The sequence below is a fragment of the Tuber melanosporum genome (assembly GCF_000151645.1).
Source record: "Tuber melanosporum whole genome shotgun sequence assembly, scaffold_13, strain Mel28".
In the NCBI taxonomy this organism is placed as follows: domain Eukaryota; kingdom Fungi; phylum Ascomycota; class Pezizomycetes; order Pezizales; family Tuberaceae; genus Tuber; species Tuber melanosporum.
Window position 1 is genome coordinate 42,586 of NW_003298786.1, and position 23,484 is coordinate 66,069.

The following is a 23,484-nucleotide window of genomic DNA, read 5'->3' on the forward strand; positions in this document are numbered from 1 at the left end:
CCAAGTGGGGTTATCCTACTTAGGGTGGTTTTTAGGTATCGGGTTCTGGTATTCCTAACACAAGCAATGCGAAATATAATATCGACTAACCCGGCCGCTTAAATGGAATGGGATGCAAAAAGCTACTGTGACTTTACCCGTACCATTCAAAGTAGCCAATCTGTGTATCTAATACCTTAGCTCCAGTGTTCAAGAAGATCAAAATGCTAGACTGCATCATGCAAAGTGGTTGGCAAGCTAATTGGAGTCAGCTTCAGAAAAGTAGAAAGATGCAAAAGAAAGGGGTGAACCTGAGGAGACATCTCCCCAAAGTAAGGAAATGTGATGGGAGGAAGAACTCCCAACTCCAACAGTACTAGTTGGCGACCTCACTGATAGGAGTGATAATGGGACTAACGAAGAAAAGGAAGAAAAATATGGAGGAAGACCATCCAGATTCAGATAGAGATTAATCCCTAAACAACATAGAGTAGCAGATGTATTTGCAGAAGCATTGGCATAAACAGTCAAGTGACTAGCAGATCCACCTCTATTTTTGATAGCAAAGATGTGTTAATTCGTCTACTATTGGTTAATACAATACGTGAATTACTTTGAACAAAATCCCAGGACTTGGAAAGATGATGGGAAATGGATCATTTATGCTCTGGGGAGAACAAAATAGGAACAGGTTAGACCAATAGCTATATGGTATTGATAGGTAAAGAATAGCCTCTGAGGAGAACAACAAGATACTGCCCTACTCTCATGCACTCATATTGAGTACAGGTTTACTAATCAATACGCACCACTTGAGGAAGGGTAAGAGGCCATAAGAGAAATGGAAACAGTTGGATACAAGAATGATATTCAGACTTTTATGCAGACTATGTACAATCTAGTCATTTATGTCTAACTTATAGGATCAGCATGGGATATAATAGTAGACAAAAAACTATTGATCAAACTTAAATAGGGACTCTCTCTAAATAAATATAACACTGTTTTAGAGTTTGAGAAAGCAGTCCAAGAAGCAAGCAGAGAAGAGGAGAAATAGTAGGAGTGGAACCACCTAGAGCAGGATAAACAGAAAGTATCCAAATGATTCTCTGAAAAAAATCCTAGGGAAAAGAGTCAACAAATGATAAAAAATGGAAAGACCAATATCAAAGATGGTAGTCCCTTCTCTGAGAAGCAAAGGCAGGAACCAGAACCCAAAATACTGGCAATAAGATTCACTGGAACAACGAAGTTGACACATACAAACTTGAAGAAGGCCGATGAATTAATTGCCCAGTCAATAATTGATGAAAGAAAGAACAAGGGCGATTGCACTGGTTTTAGAAAGGAAAATCAGGAGTACAAAACCTGCTGGGAACAAATTAAGGTATCTAGGACAAGGGCAGAGAATCACCCAATTGAGACACCAAGGCCTCAAATGGTGGCAGTAGTTCAACATTCCAGAAAGGTTTCTACCATCCAGTTTCCCAGAAATAATAAGATCTAGGAACTAGGAGAAAACAAGGAAAAGACTTAATTTATTTCATTAGTACAAACAATGATAGTGTTGGGTAGTTTAGAAGATTATATTCTCTGGGGGTTGAAATCAATGACAACTAGGCATTAAAGCGAGAGAACTAACTCTGCAATCATGACCCGAATGAGAGGACATGCTTCCCTCTTGCTAAAAGGTCAAGGGGATCAATAAAAAGCAATGTACATCTTTACAGCACTGCTATGCTCTCCAAGAGACTATTACATATTTGGTCATAATAGCTAGACTCATGATCAGTGCGGTAGTCAGGCATTTGACCTGCAATCTGAAAGATCTCTGATAAGTACCAAAACTGGGACAAGAAACTAACAGCACCAAGGGCACAGAACAGGAAGTGACAGTAGGACTAAGATGAAGGATCTAGAGAGATGAGTGTAGTATATTTTTGACCAATATGGGAATAAGTACAAGAGTTCTAGACCTTACCTTTAGATACAATTTCTTAGATGCTGCGCTGGTACCAAATTGGTACCCAATAAAATGAGGATCCTGTTTATGGTCAAGTGAGCATGGATAATAAGCAGAGAAAGGTTATCAAAGAGTCAGCCGACCAGCCCTATACTCCTAGCTTTTATTTACATGATATCTAGATAATAGCAGAGATATTCTAGATTGGTTCTACTAGTAGTAAAAGTGGACAGTATGGGAACTCCTTGGCAGGGGGTAAAGACTGCTAGTAGTAGGCTGTCTAATATACCAGGAAAACAGGTTTGTCTGAGGAGACCTAACTGATCAAAACGGCCTGGGTGTAGTAACAAACATTCCAGTTGTTATCAAACCGTAAATATATTGAAGTGACAAAATGACAATTGGACCCCTTACCTCAAGAGACGTGCATCTAATGCACCACTACCTACAAGATATAACCATCCTGAGAGACATGCTTATATCAATATTATGAACCCCTGAAGGCAATGCTATAAAATACAAGTACTATTAGATTCAGTATCCAACATGTTCCTAATCAATAGAGAACTCGTAAAGGTATTAAAAATTCCCCTCACAGAGCAACTGAATCATGTCAGCATTCAAGGCTTTAATGGAGTATCATCTCCATCGTGAGGACAGTTCTATACATGTTCAGTGTAGCTTGAAATTGGATAAAACAAATACTAGTCTAAAGTTGCGTGTAAAAGGACGTAGCAGGGAACTATGGAATAATAATTACTTTTGGGTGAAACTATTCAGAACACCTCCTGTCCAACATTGGGGAACCAATGAAATGGAAATTTAAGGACCTCAAATGCAAGACTTCCATGGAAGAGTAAGATAAAAGAATCGCAGATATGTTTGAATACAAGGAGAAAGTGGCCTGGGATGAAAATCCTATACAGATTGGATGGATTGAAACCATAGAAAATTATTATGAGTTCAATTTCGATTCTCTTCCAAAATACTACTGGAAATTACGGAAGCTACTATTTCTTCTACAAATAGTGGTGAAACAAGTACTGAGGAGAACCTTTAACCACGGAACAAAACTGGTTGAAGGAGCAAAGCCCTCTTGGGAACCCATTTATCCTCTCTCCAATCAACAGCTTAAATTACTAGGAGAATACCCTGACGCTATGTTACAGCAAGGGAAGATTAAGCAAAACCAATAGCCCATTGGTACTCTATTCTTTTTATACCAAAAGGAGATGGAAGACTACCACTAGTAGTAGATTAGTAGTCATAACTGAAAAGAACATTATCGAGCCTTTCTAGACATTCTCTGTCTACATCAAAGATTCTGGACTAAGTCTTCTCAACGTATATTAGAGTTAGCTTCCACCTAACAACTACATAAAGATGGAGTAAGGAGAAGGGAAATACAAGCAAGAAAACTAAATAAGTACTACAACAGAGTTTCCAAGAAAACTCTACTGTAGTCAACTGTATAAGAAGCTTAGCTAGTTATAAACTCATATTAAAAACATTTTGTTATAGTCAATTACACAACTGATACATATTTGGAACTCATATTACAACAACTACCTTTTCTATTCACTTGTTACATGATAATAGTAGACTATATGAAGACTTAGTGAGGTGGCATTCTCAGTTAGCAGTAGTGAGAATTAAAAGTAAAGGCTTCCTGATTTTAACTAGAGTATAGTATGGAACCAGCAAAATTCACCCTCTATTTAGTCTTCTCAGAAAGTTTAAGTATGCTGAATTATTAGTACCTGAGAAAAAGCTTTAAAAATAACTCCTCCAGTAGATTTGTAGAGAATTCTTTACCAAATCTCTAATGACTTTTATCTTATTCACATTTGGTTGTTGAGTCCAAAACCTATTACCGGAATCCTGCTGCAAACAGCTCTTTAATAAAGTCAAGCAATATCCTGAATTCCAACTATAACTACAATAACTTTAATTATCACCTTATGAAAAAACTCCTACTATGGACATGCTCTAATTCATTGTTTAAACAATTAATTCCACCTGAGGAAATTTTCTTAATAAGCCTCACCAAGAAGTAACCATTCTGAATATATAACTTTGGCATCCAGTTGGCCCTTGGAGCAGGTTTTGGTTTTCCTGCACCACACTTGAGTATAGTAGTCAAAAACAGGAAGCTTTTGGTACCAAGTTTCGCGGCGCCTCGCTGTAGGCGCCGCCTTGCTGAGCCCTCATATTGTCTACGGGCATAGACCTAGTCTTCTGTAATACCATTCTTGCATGGTTATTACAAACAAGCTTCTCTATACGGTCATTACAGGAAGACCAGTACCTGCTCAACTCATACTAATAAGATTCTCAGAAACCTCCTTCTTTGTCCTACCTCTTTCTTCCTATTCAGTCCAAAATAGTCATCTGCTTATACTTGGCACGTAAGAGGGCTCGCTCTTCCCATGCTTGCCAAGCAGCACCACTCTTTTGCTCTCCCGGTTGTGGTATTACTTATTACTCCCCCCCGTAGTGATCACTCCTCCTCACTTCGAACAATCAACGGATCGGGGGCAACAGTTTGCTGTTGACTATATTCGAGGTCTATTTTGGTGTGGTTATGGATTACGGTTAACTTACCACGACTCTCGAGTTTCTTCATTTGTTCACTAGTGTCTTGGTCTGACATCTTAGATAATTTTTGATAACATCCACCACAAAGTCAAATCCCACCAGACTCTCCCTCCCATACCCCGACAAAACAATGCAATGCAAAGAGAGCAGGGGAAAAGGAAAGAAAAAATACTCTAGAGTAGACTATAATGCAAACTATTAAGTGGAAAGATAAAAGTGAGGCAACGCCTCTCTATATACTATTTGACTAAGCTAGTAATTAAGTTATGGTACGGGAAGGAGCGGGCATTCTCCGCCTCCTGCTTGGAAGAAGGAAAGAAAATAGGAGGGAACGGGGAGAGCGAGGAGTCTTCTATTCGTCGTCCATCCGCATTCCAGAGATATCAAGGTCCGATCCAACTTCCTCGGCGCTGTCTTGTGGTCCTTCGTTTGGACTACCCATTGGCGTGTCCTCGGGGGAACCGCCGTCTTGTCGGGGGGGGAGGGCGTTTCTGGCTTTGGGACTCTGTAGCGGGCTGTTAGTTACACGTGGGTAGAGAGTAATGAGGGGCAGGTAGGTAGAGAGGAATATACTGAAGGCTGGGTGGTCGGCGCAGCGATAGTTTTCCCACTTGTGGACACAGTGGTAACGAACTTGCAAAGATTACACGCTTTGGAAATCAATTCCCTCTTTGTAACCCTGGTCATCTTCCCTCTAATGGGCAGATCGTCCAATTTGGAGTGTGCGGCAGCCAGATTCACAGCGTTGGTGTCTGCGGACGGCTGCTCCTCAAAAATCAGGTTCTTGAGTGACATCGGGTTTGCACGGGCCTCGAGTTCTTCCTTTTGCATAGTGTTTTGCTTTAGGACTTCAGGGACTAGCTCCATGTATAGCTTTGCATAGGAGTCCGAGAGGAGATCGTCTATTAGAGGAGTTCTAGCGAGACCCGCGTTTAGGCGGCGGAGCTCAAAGACTTCTCGCAGGAGGTCAAGAGTCGAAGATGTGGTTGTGATGAGGTTGCAGTAGGCATCTAGGCGGGTGCTACAGGCATTGAACTCATCGTATGAGACGTTTTTGAAGACTTCTTCGTCGCTCTGTTCCGGTATGTTGCCGGTTCGCCGGAGAACTCGCATGTAGGCTAAGAAAACGTGTAGCCAGACTTCGGCATGACGGAAGAAGCCTGTGGTTCCTTTGCGCACCCTCTTCGTTACGGCTTCTAATGTGGTCCGATCGTCTAACTTTTCTAGTAGGTCGACGTAGAACATGGTGTATTTTGAGGCATATACAAAATGTCTGCCGGTTCTGTATTACACCATTTACACGTTAGTCCTTTAGATCCAGCGTCGAGGGCAGAAATATATACCTCTCATTTTCGGGCTTCCAAATGCTTAGGCTGACTGACTTATTCGAAAAGAGACAAGAAATTTCAGCCTTTGCCCCAGCAACGTCACCCAACTCGGAGTACTTAAGTTTCCCTGCCCTGTTTGTCATGCGGTGATGCCATTTCGGTTTGTCCGCCGTTCGCATCCTCCTTAGGACCTCTAGAATATACTTAACAAAGGATCCACGGTCCTCGACAGGCTGCATCTTTTTCGTAAAATGCGAGACCTGTAGTATTTCGCACGCTCGCTCGGGCTACCATTGAGGTTAGCAACGTGGAATCGATGGGACAAGTGCAATCGCAATTGTGCTCACCGTCACAAAGCCCTGTAAAACGTATTTGCAAGTACTTGAGACCAGCCTATGGTGAGGCTCAAAGATATGATCACTGCCGACCTTCTCGGGGCAGTGTTTGATTGCCTGGACGTATTTTCCCAAGACTTCTTCTGCGGTATACATGTCAGCTTTCTTCAGAAGTTTGCCCATACACTTTCCGATCATATAATACGCTCTGTTAATCGTTAGTATGACTCTTGTACGTGTGGAAATAGCTATGTAGGGTACTTACTTCCAATTATCAGGGGCCTGCTGCAAAGACTTTTTGAATAGTGCCATGGCGAGTTTCAGCCCCTTGGTGAGTGATAGACCCTTGTGCGCGGGGCCTTTGTATACACCTTCTCCGCGTGTCCCCGAAAAATGCCTATCAAACCCTTCCATCGAGAACGCTTCCATCTCCATTGGAGCTCTAAGGGAAGAGTAGACCCTTGTGCCAAAATCAGCAAAGAGCGTAGACAGAGTTTTCGCGCATCCCAAGCCTTCGATGCATTCGTTCTGAATAGCAAGCGATAATGTCTTCATATAACATAGTATTGCTTTCTGCGAAATGATATTAGTGGGCCGAGAATGTTTGGAGGGAAATAGGGTTCATAGGGAAACGCAAAACATACTCGTTCTAGCGCAGCAAGCTCCCCTCTCCTAGTGTTAATCTGTTCAGCACTCCAGGTCTGACCGTCCTCCATTTGGGCTTCATAAGTCTGACCCAGTCGATACCAGGTCTCCCATTTATTGGCATTGCACACTAGATCATACTTAAAGAACCTCACCGCATTTTCCACATCATCAGGTTTTATTGATCCAACTCGCTTCTGGTGTTTGATGGGAAAGAGGTAGATCTTCCCAAGAGTAAAGTAGAGGCCCTTTGCTGCTACTCGGGCATGCAGGCCACTCACTTCGGTGGTGTTGAGCGAACCCTCGCCTTTCAGGCTGCTGAACAACCTGAGGGGATTTATGGAGCTGCGAAGGTACCGATCTATCACTGATTCATTGAGGACGATCTTATTGTTCGAGGACTTTCTGGGAGGGCCGAGAACATCGAAAAGCTTCTCTAAGGCACCTTTCAAGTCTGATTTGTGTAGCTGCATATCTTTCTTTTGGGATGCTAAGAGGAGGATGAAATCCATCAACTGCATTGCCGTCGCTTTGTCGAAGGGCTCTGGATCTGTCTTGTGGTCGTTGAAAACAACCTGATCAGACTGTAATTTTCGAAGTTAGAAGGGCGTTATTCTATGAGCACGGGGGTTGTTTACGTATATAGCAAGATGAAATCGACAGAAAATGCACTGCAACAGATCGTGATCAAAATCTCGAAGATCGAGTCTCAGAAGTTCATCATGGGTTAGTCTCAGTAACGCATCTGGGGTTCCGAAAATTAGCTACTGCACAATAGAAGGCTTCATAGTGGAGGGCGCAAGCTTACGATCTGACAGCCGGCAGTAATTTCTGCCTCCAAGCTCTTGATGCATGTCCCTTAGGAGGGTTGCCAATCGTTCCTCCTTTTCACCTTCCTCTAAATCGAGGTTGTCGTTACCCATCCCTCTGTCCGCTGTTTCTTTATAAATTGAGTACATCACTACCCAAGCTCGTACGATCATTTCCCTAAATTTTACTACGACCAGGCGGTAAGAATGTAGGTTGCTAGCCGAGATCTCATGGTTGAGAACAGCACTCTCCCAAAAAGCGTAGCAATGTAAAAGTCTCAGCAAGATAGCCATTGACTTCATCGAGTCCACCAGCCCATCTCGATCAATTCCAGACAGATTCACCAATCCTTCACCCCCAGAGACGAGTCCCAAAATTACGGGCAACATCTCTTCCACGAGACGTAATGACCGCAGTAGAACAAAGTGGCGATGGTCCTCCGAAGATTCGAGGTAACTCCTACTTTTCAAATCGCCAACCACAACCTCTAACGATCTCAATACACAAGAAAGGACTTTTTGGCGATGACCTGCTTTTTCGTGAGCTACTTTGAGCTTCTCCCAGAGGTGCAACCTAAACATTGCACTGGATCCTTCGAGAAATCTGGTTATTTCATCGAGTATCCTGCGTTCTTGCTCGTCGTACGGGCTACCAACACCGGGTTCCAATACGGCTTCAAGAATTTCGATAACCTCATAGGGGTCATTTGCTGCACCCCCTATATCGGCCGTGACTTGAAATATAGATGTAAAGAAATCAACAGTCTTAAGCTTACTGATTTCCCGCTCGGCCCTCAGGGCAGAGATTTCTGGCATGATGGAGCTGTTGGGAAGCTCAATTGAGTGGAGCTTATTGTTGGACATAACACCCTTCAAATCGCCAAAGCATTCCAACCTGAACTCTCTAGAAACACCGGTAAATGCCGTGAAAACTGCAATAGCCCAAAGACATCTCATGGTCAATTGATCCTCCAGAATGCCATCGCTACCTTTTGGACGACAATACATCAGATCTCTGACTAGGAAACTCCATCTCTTTGCCTTCTCCCTTCTGATCTCCAGTTCCTCTTCTCCCCGGACTGAGAGTTCAGCACCGCTCTTTTGCCGCTCTCTTGCCGCCAAGTCACCAAGATATATTTCGAACATGGTTTGGGCCCACTCGATTCTGGCGTAATCATCATCTCCAAATTGGTGGGGATTAGCTGCAAAGTCTTCCAGGTATCCCTTGAAGTAACCCCAGCACATCTCCTCGCACATATTAGCCATTGCGGCTACAACCTCTTTCAAGGGCTCTGGCCAGCTATGCCGGACCCAGCTGCTAGCTGTTGATGTTCCTAATGACCCCCGGATCCTCCTGGCTTTCCGTAAGTTGGGGACATCCCGCATGCATAGGGCTTTCAGCCACTCAAAGCCTGCCTCCAACGGACTCAATCCACGGGCATTGACAGAGTTGACCCATTTTCTAAGATTTTCGTCCCCAGATAAAACAGGTCGAGATGGGACATTGGCTTCTAGGTCCAGAAAGGCCATCCCTTGAGCAGCTCCATCGGGGGATTGTATACCATCTCCATATAATAGGACATTTCCCTTATCGTCATCCCAGTCCTGTAATATCTTTTTGAAGTCGTCGAGATATAGATCCTCTTTCGCTCCGTTGTTTTCGCCACTACTGCTGCTCGTCTTGGGCATCAAGCTTGAGGCAGTTCCTAATGAAACACCAAGAGGGGAAAAGCATTCATCGGCAGTGTTAAACAGCTTTTCATTCTGCGTTTCCTGCCGAACCTTTTGCCTGGACTCAGGAGCTGCCGCGGCCGCAGCCGCGGCTGCGGCGTCTGCCTCCTTCTTATCGCGCTGTCTCTTGCTCAACCTTGACCTCCCTCCATCCCCACCATCTGCGCCTAACGAAGCAGACTTACGTTTTCGAGTTGCAGAGCCACTTCGACGCCGTCCAACAACGGGTGGGGGTACAGGCTCCACAGCAGAGGCATCAGTCATGGCCGTATCTTCGTTTTCTTCGGCGGTTGCTGTTTCCGATTTTCCACCAGATCCAGGAGTAGGCTCATCAGGAGTGGTTTCTCGAGAAATGTCCTCTCCCTCTAGAATAGGGATAATGATTTGCAAACACGATGATGCATTGAGGGCTTGCGCCGAAATGTCATCGCTAGATATCTGAGACAGTATCGCATTACCGACTGCCGGCCATGTTCTTAATCTAGCCTCGGCTGTCTGCTTATTTATTGTTATTTTTTGCAGAACATCTCCAAGAGTTCTTGTATCTTCCTCCTTCGGAAGAGGAATCCAAGGGTACGGGTTTGTGTATTTCTGGAATCGTGGGTGTAGTTTTTGCTTTGACAGATGTTTGATTTTGTCGCTCTCGAGAACTGCCGTATCGCAAATCTTCCTGAGGACATCCCTAAGTTGTATAGTGGCAAGGTATTCCTCCGGATTAGGGATTCCCCCTATCACAAGTGCAAGGGTATCATTTCCCGAATCTGCACCGACGGTTTCGTGGTCCAGGACTGACTCTAATGCAAACCGGGTGAGGCGGGAGGAATCAATCGCTAACGACAGTTGAGCAACCTTACGCCACAGAGAAGAATCTCCTGCATCCCTTCCGAGTGCTGTAGAAAACCAGTCTAGTGCCTGTTGAATTGTAAGCCCAAACTCTGACCCAGCTTCAACTCCGCTAGCTTTTAATCTGTCCAGTTTGAAAGCACCGTGATTCTTGTATGCCAGATACAAAACAAGAGGTAACGAGGACCCAGAAGCCGAGCCCCTTCCATGAACCTAAAACAATTGCGCAATGTTAGGAGCCCGGCCATACATTAGTTTAAAGAGGGGATGAACTACTTGCTCCTCTTCTGTATCACCGTGAAATATCCCGGAACCAAACAGCTCGTTATAAGCATTATGTGCATCTTCCCATTCGCCATCGGTATGTAATTTGAGTGCCCGTTGGTAAAGCTTCAGAGCCTCTTCGATCTGCAAACGGTAAGTTTAGTAAGCTGTAATAGGTTAAAGTAAAACACGAACTTGAATTTCTCGAGTATTATCGGCTTCTCCATCGCTGTCGGAATCTGGGTATACGTTAAGAGGGATGAAGGAAGACTATCAATCAGGGTTAGCATATTCATTGACTTTTGTAAGTAGAAGCCTACCATCGAGCAAAGACCAGAGGTTCAAGCAACTGGAACTTCTACCGAGTTACGGAGTGATTGTATATAGGAGCTCCGGGAGGCTTCTTAATATAAGAGAGGTAGAAAAGGGGTTATGATGGGTTACTATGGACTATGATGATTGACTGGGTTCAATGGCAGAGATCGCGTCAGGCTAGCGGGACACTCCGGAGGGTTTGGGGGGGATGCGTGTTATGGTTTGCCAAGAGGAATTGCTTGTGCAGGGCCAAGCATTGAGGCTCTTATCATGCACAGGTATGATACTTGTTGGTTACCGTATCGTAGTTTAGAAACAAAACTGTCGAGGGAGAGAAGAAGCATAAATTTAGTAGTCTACTGTAAAAGTTTTTTGTTTTATTTATTAGTTTGAATAGGATAAAATTTCCAGTTATTATAGATGAGATGATTTTCTATTTAAAAGATGGATAAATATGAGAGCTTAAGTTATTGCATTTCTTATTAGACATGTTTTTAAGTATCGGTACTGGTTACTGTTATTATGATTTGGATTTGGAAGTTTCTTTTGTTTAAGAGGTTTTTAGGCCATACTCGGATACAGGAGTGGGTTTCCTTGTATTTAAAAAATCTACCGACTAATGAAAACAAAAGCCCCCCAGCACATGTTACTCGTACGAGTACAAAATGGCACAATACCACGATGTCGCATTCGCGAAGAGTGGGCAACTCTTCGAATTCCCTAAGGGCACTTGGCAGAGTAGCCAACCTTTCAGGTGCTGTTGTCGAGTCAGAGCTCTATCCATCTAATCTTATCTTGTGCTTGCATCATGAATCTAATCAGATGTAAACTCCAAGCCGCAGCTTTTCCGAAACTGCATCAGCCTGCCCTACCGTTAGAGCAGTTGACAAGCATTGCAGCTTCACCAACCAAACCCTCTCTTACTTCTGTGAACAATTCCTATCTCCCATCTGGTTGAATTGAATCTTGGTGAATCGAGCTTCCAGGAGCTATGGTTGCCCCAGCCGTTCCAGAGTTCGTTTACCCCTCTACCCCCTCCTATCTCTTGCCTCACACCTCATCTCCTTTCCCGCTCGAGTCCCCGGGGGCATTTGGAGTTCTGGGCATCTGCCGCTAACATAGTGTCTCCGAAGGATTGTCGAGTCGGAAATACATGAATCGGTGAACACTCGTACTGAATCGCTTCCCATTCTGCGTGAATTGGGACCCCCGGATTTAGTTCATCTAACAAAATCTCAACCCAAGGTTGGCTTGAAAGAGGTAACCGAAACCCTTTCCCGCTCATCCCTGCAGTAGCCTGTTCTGTCACCTCGTCTTTCTGGCAGCTTAAGCGTCGTATAGATTGGTACCTATCATCATGTTACTGGAGTGGATGCTTCTTCTTCAGCCTCCTTAGCAGCTTACATCAATACCCTCACCTATCTAATCGGTGAGAACCAAATTTGGTTTGGCAAACCGCAATCATGGCGTATAACGACGGGCATATATTGGTATGTATTCCATCTTGTCATGTTTGGATGAACTAGCTTGCGCCCCTAGAGCTGTTTGTTAAGGTTGAGGTTTTAGCTGTTATAATGCTTTCTCCCGAGTAGACATGCGGGTTGAGGTTAAAATCCCTGGATCCGTTGAGGCATATGCGGTGGATGAACGTGGCGAAAAACGGATGGCATCGGAATTACTCTGGCTTGAAACCTATCTATGTGGAGTGCTGCGAGCGTTTAACTATGCTGATGACCAACAAAATCGGATTGTTGGCTGTAGGAGATTTAACCCAATTACCAATACCGAGGCGGAGCATAAGTTTTTAGATGCTGCAGAACGGCTGTTCTCCCGAGGTACGGTTATAGCTCGCACTCTCTTTACATACAATGGCTTAATGGGGAATATACAGGCTGGCAATTGGGTTCTGATCCTGAGATCCAGGTCCCAAACATGGTCTCAAATTACTTAACTTCTGGACTCCTCACGTACATTCACACTACTGGTCGATTTGCGTCAGGGGTGAATCTTTTTGAAAAACTTCGCTCAAAGGAACCTGAGGTTGCTTCTCTTCTAGCACGTGTTTTGATTGACGCGGATGAGGAGGTCAAGGCTGTGTCTCTGTTATGCGAGACCATCAAGCTATTGCCGTTGGATAGCGGCCTTCTTGATGTTCAAGCGGCCTTCTGCATGAGCAAAGGGCGATATGATCTCGCTTTGGAATGCGCCAAGAAGGCTGTTAACAGTGCCCCAAGCGAATTCACCACTTGGGAACGGCTCGCTCAGGTATACCTGAAGCTCGAGCAATATGAACTGGTTTGTTTGCCCAATTCCTGTTTTGGGGGAGCGGGTGTTCATACTGCAACTGCTTAGGCTCTCCTCACCCTTAATTCTTGTCCAATGTTCACCTATCAAGATCGTGACCACCCAAAAATGCCACAGCCAACCAAAATGCATCTTCCTGTCCTCGCTGAGTCGGTCCTGGATGAGATGTCTGACGAGAGTCACGACCCTAAACATGACAAGCTGGATGCAGCTTTGCTGAAGCTTCCAGCTGCCAGCTTGAGGGGCACATTTGCCAAGGCATATAAACTCCTTACGGAAATTACTAGCCAGATTGGATGGGACATGCTCTTGAAATATAGAAGCAATGTTTTTGTTATGGAAGAGGAATATCGGTTTGAGAAGAGTGCAAGTGTCACAGCTGTCAGGACAGGGAGTACGAGCAAGAGTAGCGGCTCCGATTCGGAGGACGAAGGGCAGGGCTGTGATAGGCCAGCTATTAATGGTCATAGTGAGGGAATAGGAGCAAAGGAGAATGGTGAAAACGGAAAAGAGCACGGTGGTCAAGGAGAGCATCCAGATGTTATTGAGAAACCCGAACACTCTGTTCTGCCTGAAGAGGTGAAGGGTGGGGCCGAAACCGGGCATCCGAGTTCTGAAGGAAGAATATCTACACAGAAGTATTCTCATATTCAGAATAAACGCCTTTGTGAGCGATGGCTGGACAACCTCTTCATGGTTCTTTATGAGGTATTATTATTTGATCTTATCACGGTTTTGATGAAGCTAATGCCGAACCAGGATCTACGAGTCTACACCATATGGCGGTCAGACCTCGTTCGCCATGGGCAACAGAAACGTCCCTATCGTAAATCTGCTACTGAGCTCGAAATACTTGGGGAGCTAGCTCAGCGTCTCCATCATCATGCTGAAGCAGAGGAGGCCTTTCAGTCACGCCTTCAAATCCGCTTCTCTGCAAGAGCGCTCCGTGGCGTTTTACAAACACAGGAGAAAAACAAAGACAACAGAGGTGCTTTAAATAGCATTATTCGATTAACTGCTTGGCAATATAGATGGTATTCGGAGGTTCGTATCTACATCTGCTTGAATTTAGGATAGGTGACTGATAGCGTAGTTCTCGCCTGCGATCCTGTACTCGATACGAAAATTGATTGCTGAAGACGGGGCAGTCAAGGTTCGCAGCATTGTCCAAGCCACTAACTTCCCGCAGAGTGTTCTTGACTTGACCCATAATTACGCTCAGCTCTGTGCCGCCTTCCGCAGTAGCGGTAGCGATGGCTAGAATGATCAATCGTCCCGCGTTTCACTCTTCTGCTAGACAGAGAGACCTCCCGATCGACGAAATGTTTTTGTTTCTTACTTTTGCCCATGAAGGAGACGCATTTGTTGCAGGGAGCGCTCTTTTTATTTTTTTTCTGAGAGTCTGTTCTTTTTAATTGCACATTGGTATTCTATTCAAATCGCAGGAAGACAGAAATAAAATTTTATTGGCTATCTTTCTATCGATCACTCAGAGAGGACATGCTGTAGATTCTTTTTGCCTCGGGGTTTTTGTTGGTACCTTAATGAACACGATGGTATTTTTTGAATGAGTTTCCAATTAAAATTTAATAATAAAAAATACAAGTTCTGTCTGCCATGGGGCTAGCAATCTCTCGCCTAAAAGGTTCGGAGGCCTTGCAAAGCTATTTCCAAATTGGTTAAATATCTCCGGGCATTTTTAAGAGCATCGGCCTAAATTAACGGAGAGAAATGTTGCTATGGGGTCATTATATATCACTCGGTGTCCAGCTCCCAAGCGCGGTGGATTGATCTCTAAAGAACCTGCTAAATTGTGCAAATATTCGGGGTTGAATACAGTACATAGCGTGTGATTGGGTTATTGGTTACAAGTGCTATAGATTACAATCACATTAGTGAAGAAAGTTGTAGGATGAAAGCTATAAATAATGAGTATACATCAGCAAAGAAAAAAGAAAGAAAAAAATACACGGTATCTGGTTCTTGTTTTCTTAATTATTATTTTTTTTTTTACAAATACTCTGTAAATATACTATACTAGCTATGACAAAAAGTATCATAAACATGACTTAGTAAAGAAAAGGTTTTCACATGACTCATGATTATGAGTCATAGGTATATTATGGTTTCATGCATATGACTCATTTAAGTCATATGACTTGTTATGTTATAATTTAATATGTTTCACACATGGCTCAATTATGAGTCATGGAACATGCCCATGGCAAGTGTGCTTTGCAAGTATGCCTTGCACATATGATTTAGGTTTCATACATGACCTAGTTATGAGGTCATAGGTTTCACGCATGTGACCACTTTAGGTCATATGACTTGTTTGTTGCGTTGTGATTGGTTTATGAGTTTTCACACATGACTTTGCTATTAGGTCATGGGTTTTATGCATATGACTACATTAATCATATGACTAGTTTGTTAGAATTTGATTTTACGCATGTGACCACGTAAGCTTACATGACAAGGGGCGGGAAGAGCACTATATAAGGAGGCCAGTCTGGCTGAGGAGGATAGCCTCTTTACACTTTGTTCTAAGTACTTTCCTTATCCTTATTTTATCCCGTATTGGAACATGAAGGTTTGGACTCAACCAATCAGAGCCCTTGATTTCAATCTCACGATAGGCTTCAAGTATTTAACTTCAATCATCCTATTAGGGCATCATTGTTAACCCTCCTCCTATGATTGCAGGAAGTTCTTTCTTCCATTTACCTATCTTTACATTTATTTGTTTATGTCATCTCCTCACAATTACAATAGTTAAGTGAGCCTCTGTCCACTCTGCGATGTCCGCTTTGCGTTCATCAGTGGTTCTATCTTGTGCAGTCAAGAAGATCTTCGCCCTGGAGGCCGAAGTCTCTCGCCTTCTGCATTATATCTCTGTCACATTTTTGTGACTTCATCGTGTTGAGAAGGAAACATCTACCTTGTTGGCTGTTCTAGCTACTAAATACACTACAGTTCATGGTTTGGTCATGATATTTGCAGCCGATGCTAGTACAGTTATCCCTTTTTCACCGGTTCTCTTGGTCATTTCGGTTACTATGGTGGTCTCTGTTGTAGGCGGTAGACTAGACCCTGAGAGTTCTTAGGGTCCAGTGTAGGAGGGAACTCAGGGGAATGTTATGCTTGCAGTTATCCCTGTCCCGCCTGCAGCTTCAGCTGTGGGTAGTAGTGTGGGTGGTTTAGCTCCTGATTCATCGAATGCAGAGGAGGTACATGCTCCTAGTGTAGGTGAGGTGGTTCCTGGTATGGTGATCCCAGCGGTAGTAGTATTACCTCCTTTGGAGAGGTAGGTACCAGAGTCCTCTGTAGCTGGTCGGGGTAATGCCTCTAGTAGCGTCCTCCTTATAGGAGTGGGTTGTGATAAGAGTGGCCTATCCACTCCCATTACAAGATCTGCACCTGGGCGTGGGAAGTGGAAGAGAAACAAGTAGTGCTGAGTCAAGCAAGAGGAGACCTCACCTGTACTACTTGTTCCCGACTCGAAAGGGTTATTGCCTGTACCAGTTCGCTATCGCCAACCAGCTGCTACAGAGTCCATAGTGGGTTCGCCACTTGTGGAGGGAGCTGTGGAGGTTGAGGAGGACTTGTGTTCTTGGGTATGTTTGGCCAGATGTCGATGGTTTAGGGACTACATGATCCTGACTACCTCCACCAAGGTTTTTGGACTGTGCTGCTACTGTAGTACTCCTGGGATTCTCAATGACTGTTCATACCCTCTCAGCTAGAAAGCCCTCAACTTGTAAGTCGGCTTTCCTGTGGGTCTACATGCTTGGGCTTTCAGTGTTTCTTTTGTTGCAATTTGTGGATGGGATGCCAGGCCAGTAGGCGGAGATCTCCCAGGATCATTGAGTGGGGTCATTCGGGTGGGCTTCTGATGGAGAGGAGGTTTTCACATTGTCATATTCAGGTGGCGGTAGTGGATTTTTGTATTTTGTATGGGTAACTTGACTGGCGAGTAGGCTAGGCTGAGGAGGATTTTCTTTACTATTGATGGCTTTGTATTTAGTGTTCATGTTGGAACATGATATAGGCATGTTTGAGGTATGGAGTTAGAGGTTTAGTTAGTTGGTATTTAGTAGTATTTGGAATGCAACAACCTTGGAGCCTGGCCCTAGAGCTCGTGGTCTGCCAGTATTGGCGATACAAGCTTAACTAAAATTGGATTGACTTCTAAGTACTTTTCCTACTCTTACATTCACTCCGTCTCGGATTTGAGCACACCAATACGTTACCTTATTATGTTCGCAATAAATACTTCATATTTTGTTTTTCGTTTGTGTTTTTCATTTTGGACAGTCGGTTAGAAATAGTTGTTCTTACTTAGAAGGCACTTCAATGTGTGATATCCATAGCCTGGTCCTGCTAATTATGGACTGTATTTTGGGTGAGGATGGTATCTTAGAAAGCCTTCTCCTTCACGGATTCTCCCCCTCCATCAAGGATGTTATCCCCAATTTGGTTTGGCTCTAACTCCTCCTCCTTCGTTGAGACCACCCATGTGGTATTGTCTCTTACACATATTTCCGAGGCTGAATGTTGCCTCATTCTTACAACTACACGGTCCTACGTTGCACCCAGGGGGGACTTTAGCTTCCTACAGCTTCACCACTATCACAGTTGTCAGAATGTGATAAACCCGCAGTTTGATCATCAGGATCTGCAAATAGTCACTGGTGTGACCATTGCTATGATGAAAGAAGTAGAGGTTTTGGTGTGGGATTTCCTACTTGGGAGAGGCTGTTCAGCCACATGTGGCGTAAACACGAACTCTACTATGGGAGAGATATTTGAGTTCACTCAGTCATTCCTGGAGTTTTTGGTGTTGAGTTCTGTCTGTGATGGTAGTTGTAAGACAGAATACTTATTTACACCGTTTTGTTACCTGCTAGTTATTTCACGATGCTAGCACTGACTGCCTCTTCATCATGGTCGCTTATAAGCTCCTTTTGGTAAAATGTCTTTAGCTTCATGTCTGTTGTCTATTCGCAGGTTTTGCATTCAATTAGAGGGATTGAACATTGTATTTGAGGAGATCACCCGTATCATTCTTAGGACTAGCTCTTGTTTGTTGGGTTTCAATAGAGTCCTTAGTTCTCGCGATACAAAACACCCTTGGAATAGACTAATGACCTTCCCAAGTTTCAACATGTCTTACCCGTCATATCAATCCTTATATGGTCAGCACCATACCTGCTCTGCCCCTCATCATTACTAAATATTTCTACAGTTGGTAACCTACAATGTTCTTTATCACTATTCCCAAGATAGTTCAGTGAGTCATCTCCTTCTCGCTTCGGTAGAGTTGGCTTTAATTCTAAACCTTTTTACCCTCTGGGCAGCTTTTACAGTGGTTTGGAGTAGTGTGAGGCGATTGAGTATCAGGTATCCACATCGCCTGAGCATTGAGTTAGTTCAGTTATGGATTGTAGTTGGCAGCTTTCCCTATTGCAAGTGGGATATACCTTCTGTTGGACTGATTCTGTTCGTCTGCCCTCCACCTTCCTGTTACATCTGTTGGGGTGCTTCTTGCCTGTTGTTCGGTCTGTGCCTTTTGCTGGACCTCTGGAGCTGGATTTGGCTAGCACTACCTGACAATTTCCCAGTCCAGTCACACTTTGGTTCGGTTGAATTGAATGGTGCAGCGGGTACCAGTGCCTTCGGGTATTGGTGCTGCCTCCTTCGTGGCTCCCGGCTATGGCAGATGGGCCCTACCTGGTTACATAGTACTGGGGGACAGGGCTTTGCCAGTATAGCCAAGACCAGTAGCTGCCTTGTGGGGCTAGGTATAGGCTATCCTGTAGATGTTGGAAGGTTGACCTCTTTGTGGGGCTGCGAAGATTGGATGGACTCTGTGGCATCTGGTGTGTGGGACTTGGGGGGGGGCTGATTAGGAGAGGAGAGGTATCTTTAAGTACTGGTCAGGCCTGTGTCATGTTGGATGAGGTCTAATCCAGTGTTTCCAGCCAGACATGGGCAGTTGGGTGAAGCTGCTGAGTGCTGCAAAGCTGCCTGATGGACCAGTTAGGCTGATAGCCACCTGTATATATAGTAGGTTGCGACCACCTGGTTGGACTTGTTTGTGTCTTGTATACTGAGTTTTGTGAAGTTTACTTAGTTTTTTTAGCTTGGCTACAGGTATAGTAGGAGGGGGCATGGCACCAGGGGTGGAAGATAGGCTCAACTGACTGTCTCAGTCTGTCACCACCTCTATATATTTCTTTTGTTTTCAGGATTTTTGTTTGAGGAATAGGCAATGGGTACAGGTCCTCCTCACTGGTACGTGCATAGGAGGCAACTGGTAAAGTGGATTCATAGAGTCAATAGCCTAGCATAGTAGCACGAGAGGTGGACATGTTATTCGCCTCCTCTCTGCCACTGTGTTGCCTGTAGGTTTAGTTGGTTTTGTTCATTTTCTACTGTGATACCGCTATCGTGGGATGGTATTTAGACCATGTAGTAGTGTTTCTTTTTTTTTTTTTACTTTTTTTATATTTGTTGGACAAGGAACCTTGTCTGGTTAGTCTTTTATTTAGCTTTAACTACACTTAGTGCTGATTGACTTCATATCAGAGAGGCTACAGACTTGGACAGGGGAGAGCAATGGGTTATTTGATAGTCTTGTAATTAGTTCTCAGGTGGGCATGACTCGAGGGTAGTAGGTGTAGGGCTGTAGACTTAGTTAGCTCAGAGTTAGTGGTATATCAATTAGCAGTATCTCTGTACCGATGGGGGCTCGTCATGTGCCAGTGTTGGTGGTACAAATTTCAATAAAATTAGATTAACTTATAAGTACTTTTCCTACTCATTACTTTAAGAAATATAAAACACCTTTACACTCTTTATCATTATCATGACCTTTATTACTATTACAATAAGAAAGCTCTATATGAAGTAAAGTTAGAGAAAGCCTATGATAGGCATTACAGATAGAAGATAAAGGTCTTGTACTATCCATAACTTAGGCATATGCTTAGTACTATCATACAGCAAACAAGAAGAGGTAGAAGAAAAGTATCATTCCCATTGCCAAGAACTAGCTATTCATAGGAGAATCGTTATAATGATATTAGTTATCCATTCCTACAGGTTTAGAAGTAAGAGGATATGACAATAATATAGCATTTCATTAACTATTAGCTGCACTGTAACATTCCGGATTGGCATCAGGCTGAGGTAGTATTCATATCAAGGCTCAACAACCCTTAATACAATGTAATCAAGTAATGGAGAATGATATATCTCCTCCCAACATTGCGGAAAATTGCAGAACTTGTGGTCCCATTGAGGATAGCTGCTTGTCTTGATCTGGGAGAAGCGTAATTTTGTTCTCGCCGAAAGCAAGGGGTTCACGATACTATGGCAGTAGTTTTTGAATTCCTATGACACAATGAAGGTTACAGGTAGCTGATCTTGTCTATAGAGGTCGAAGGGGGGTTTAATACTATTAGTATCAACCTCCTGTTAGATCTTTTAGTGGCCTAAAAGTGTCTCCCAAATATATATTAATTTGTTCAGAGTTGAATGTCTTGTTAATCAATTGGCTATCATTTCAACTGTTGCATCTCCTAGATCTACTATGTCAACAAAAGGGTATCTCAGAGTTCACATCTTTCTCCCTTCCTTTTTGGTGCCTATGTGGCAGATATATTCAGGCCATATATACGATACTCTCCTGGTGTTCGCCAACTTGTTGTCTCTTACATTGATGACAGGGTTATTATAGTGGCAGCAGATTCTTACAATGCCACTTGATACCATGCGGGAAAGATTTTTGCAGACTGTAATCGTATAGCTAGTGCCAGTAGTATAGGGTTTAGTGTCCTCTAGAAACAGTAGATTAGGTTTGGAGATAGGATGTAAGAAGGAATAGAGTTGTTGGAAGATATGGTTTTGCCTTCTAAAGATTTGTGTATTCTTGTATATAGGTTTAATGTATTTCTTAACTTTTCTTCTCAGATAAGGTATTGGTTGAAGAGGGGATTGGGAGTTAGGAGGAGGATTTCAGCATTAGGGAGAAGGTATGAGAGTGTTGGAGGATTGGGAATATAGGAGACTTACCACTTAGTGTAAGCAGTCTACCTTTTGACTGTCTACTATGGGCTTGAGTTTATAACTAACTATGAGTTGTATGTGAAACAAATTCAGGTCTATATCAACAATTGTCTGCATTCAATGTTTTGTTCCTCTATGAAGCTGGCAAACAACATACTGTTAGCTGAGTTCTCAGTACTACCTATTGTTATTCAAGATAAGTATCTACAATGGAGATGCTACAGCCAGTTTATCAAATACCGAAGCTACAACTAACACCCTTGGTTCAGTAAGATATTGCTGGATTGCAAGGAGGAAGGCATGGGCATATATCAACACCTATTGGATCAGGAACTCACCCACTGCCCTACCGTCTCAATTGAGAAAGACAAGGCAGTAATGGTCATATGCCACAATGTACTGTGTGTGGACCTTTGTACATCTTCGAATATGGTCATCTATACAGACTAGTCCAAGTCCTCTGAGAGAGCTGGTATGGCAAGAGCAGTATTTAAAAAATAGACATTGAGCTATATTGACAGCTGCCTGGTCCACCATGATGGAGCATTGTTGAATGCACGATATTTGTGGAAGTTTGTGCCCTCCGACATGCTCAGAATGTGGCTAAAGACCCCCCAGTCTATGTGTTCTTTGACTGAGTTCCCGCTCTCATCCAGGTTGACACTAAGTTTTTGAATGGTAACTCGGCTGAGTTGTAGGAAGTTATAGGGCCACTTTTTAATACTTTCTCTCATGTCAGTCTCGGTTAGGGCCCAGGTCACAAGGGCATTGCCGCCAACGAGATGGTTGCTCTGAAGGCTAAGGCCAATGTTAGTCATCCCTTATGCCACTTGTATTGAAAATGAGTGAGCTTGAAATCGGACATGCAGCTCTCCCTCGAGAGTTATGAAAGGAGGAATTGAGTTCATGGTATGAGAGAGAGAGACATGTGTATTATGCTGGTGAACGTAAAGTACCCCAGCACCTCAGTAGCCTCACTTGCATGAATTGTTATATTTTATTGAGAATCGCAGTAGGACAGGCTTAGTTGGCTGTGACAGCTGTAATGGAAAGGAAGAGAGATACCACTTGACTGAGTGCCCCTGCTACACTAGATGGTGTCCCGCTAACGAAGACTTGTATAAGAATTCAGCAGTCTTGAGATGGAAATCCCAGTAGGTGGATCAGAGGTAGTTAGGGCTAGGAATCCTTCAGCATGTGAAGGTGGTAGATGGGGAATTGGTCATAGTAGGTAGGCCCTAAGATGGCACACTGATAGTAGAAAGGAATCGTAGGATGGTAATAGTAGAGAACACAACAACTTGTGTCTAGTGCGAGAGGAAATATGATGGCAGTAGATATGTTTTACCAAGTGCAGTGACCATGCCAAATAAGACATTTTCCTTGCCCGACCAACGGCAATACAACAGCCCCTGCTGCGGTACCTACATTTCCCTGCAGCTGGCCAGAAACTTACTACCTTCACTGAATATTTTAAAAGACAGCCTCAATATCTCCTAGAGTATCACTATCAGCTTTGGCATTCTCAGTACCAGTAGTGGGATGGGTTAGACCTTACAACACAGATGTCAGTAGTCTTAAGGTGGGCGAAGGTAAACAATATATTAAATGTCCTCAGATGCCTCTTGGTAGTTTGATTTTAGCCGGATAGTACCTTGATCTTAGTTTACATCACAAGAGGACAGAGAGATGCTGGGACAGACTGTATATTTCCTTTGTTGAGTATGGAGAACAGATTGTATTGGCGTCGGGTAGGAGCGAGAGTATGAGATGGTAGTTGGGTAGCGCTCTAGGAAGACACCTAAATCTGGGATAGTACTAGTTATTGCTAGCACCTGTGAGCCCATGTAAGTAGTGATTTTTGGATTTATATTTGGAAGGAGCAGTTGCAAGAAGGAGTAGTCCGTAGTAGAGTATTTTAAATAATTTGTTTTATAGAATATAGGAGAGACAGGTCGTATATAGGTGTTGATGGTACTACAAGTGGGGTGAAAAAAATAAGTGGGTACAAGCCTTAGTATGACATGAAAAATACTGTTAGTATTATGAAAATACAAACTTTTACAATTACAAATAATCCATTTAACGAATAAAGAGAACAAATAAAGTAAGGAAACTAGGAGAAAGGTTTACCATCCGGAATGGCCTCCATATTGTCGTCTAACCTTAAGAATGCGAATAGACATAGAGTCTATTAATCTATCCACCTTCGCCTGCTCAATTGCCTTCCATTCTTCTTGAGCAGCCTGAATTAGCCCATTGAGTCCTTTAGGCCGATACCAAGGAGGTCGAATGCA

The 23,484-nt window shown here is 43.5% G+C and overlaps 2 protein-coding genes; one reads left to right on the plus strand and one right to left on the minus strand.

Moving 5' to 3' along the window:
• Positions 1-4,589: 4,589 nt before the first annotated feature.
• On the minus strand, positions 4,590-10,960 carry GSTUM_00004523001 (uncharacterized protein). XM_002836055.2 has 12 exons: positions 10,816-10,960; positions 10,691-10,765; positions 10,546-10,639; positions 10,508-10,513; positions 7,657-10,444; positions 7,487-7,593; positions 6,848-7,432; positions 6,469-6,776; positions 6,216-6,411; positions 5,884-6,155; positions 5,114-5,822; positions 4,590-5,045 (listed from the first exon to the last, which is right to left on the minus strand). Exons 3-12 carry the CDS (start codon positions 10,588-10,590, stop codon positions 4,893-4,895), a joined length of 5,169 nt encoding a protein of 1,722 aa, XP_002836101.1. The 5' UTR covers positions 10,591-10,639; positions 10,691-10,765; positions 10,816-10,960; the 3' UTR covers positions 4,590-4,892.
• A 793-nt stretch (positions 10,961-11,753) lies between these two features.
• On the plus strand, positions 11,754-14,726 carry GSTUM_00004524001 (uncharacterized protein). XM_002836056.2 has 9 exons: positions 11,754-11,824; positions 11,944-12,070; positions 12,152-12,300; positions 12,377-12,645; positions 12,702-13,105; positions 13,163-13,484; positions 13,734-13,822; positions 13,874-14,158; positions 14,208-14,726. Exons 1-9 carry the CDS (start codon positions 11,802-11,804, stop codon positions 14,373-14,375), a joined length of 1,836 nt encoding a protein of 611 aa, XP_002836102.1. The 5' UTR covers positions 11,754-11,801; the 3' UTR covers positions 14,376-14,726.
• The last annotated feature ends 8,758 nt before the right edge of the window (positions 14,727-23,484 follow it).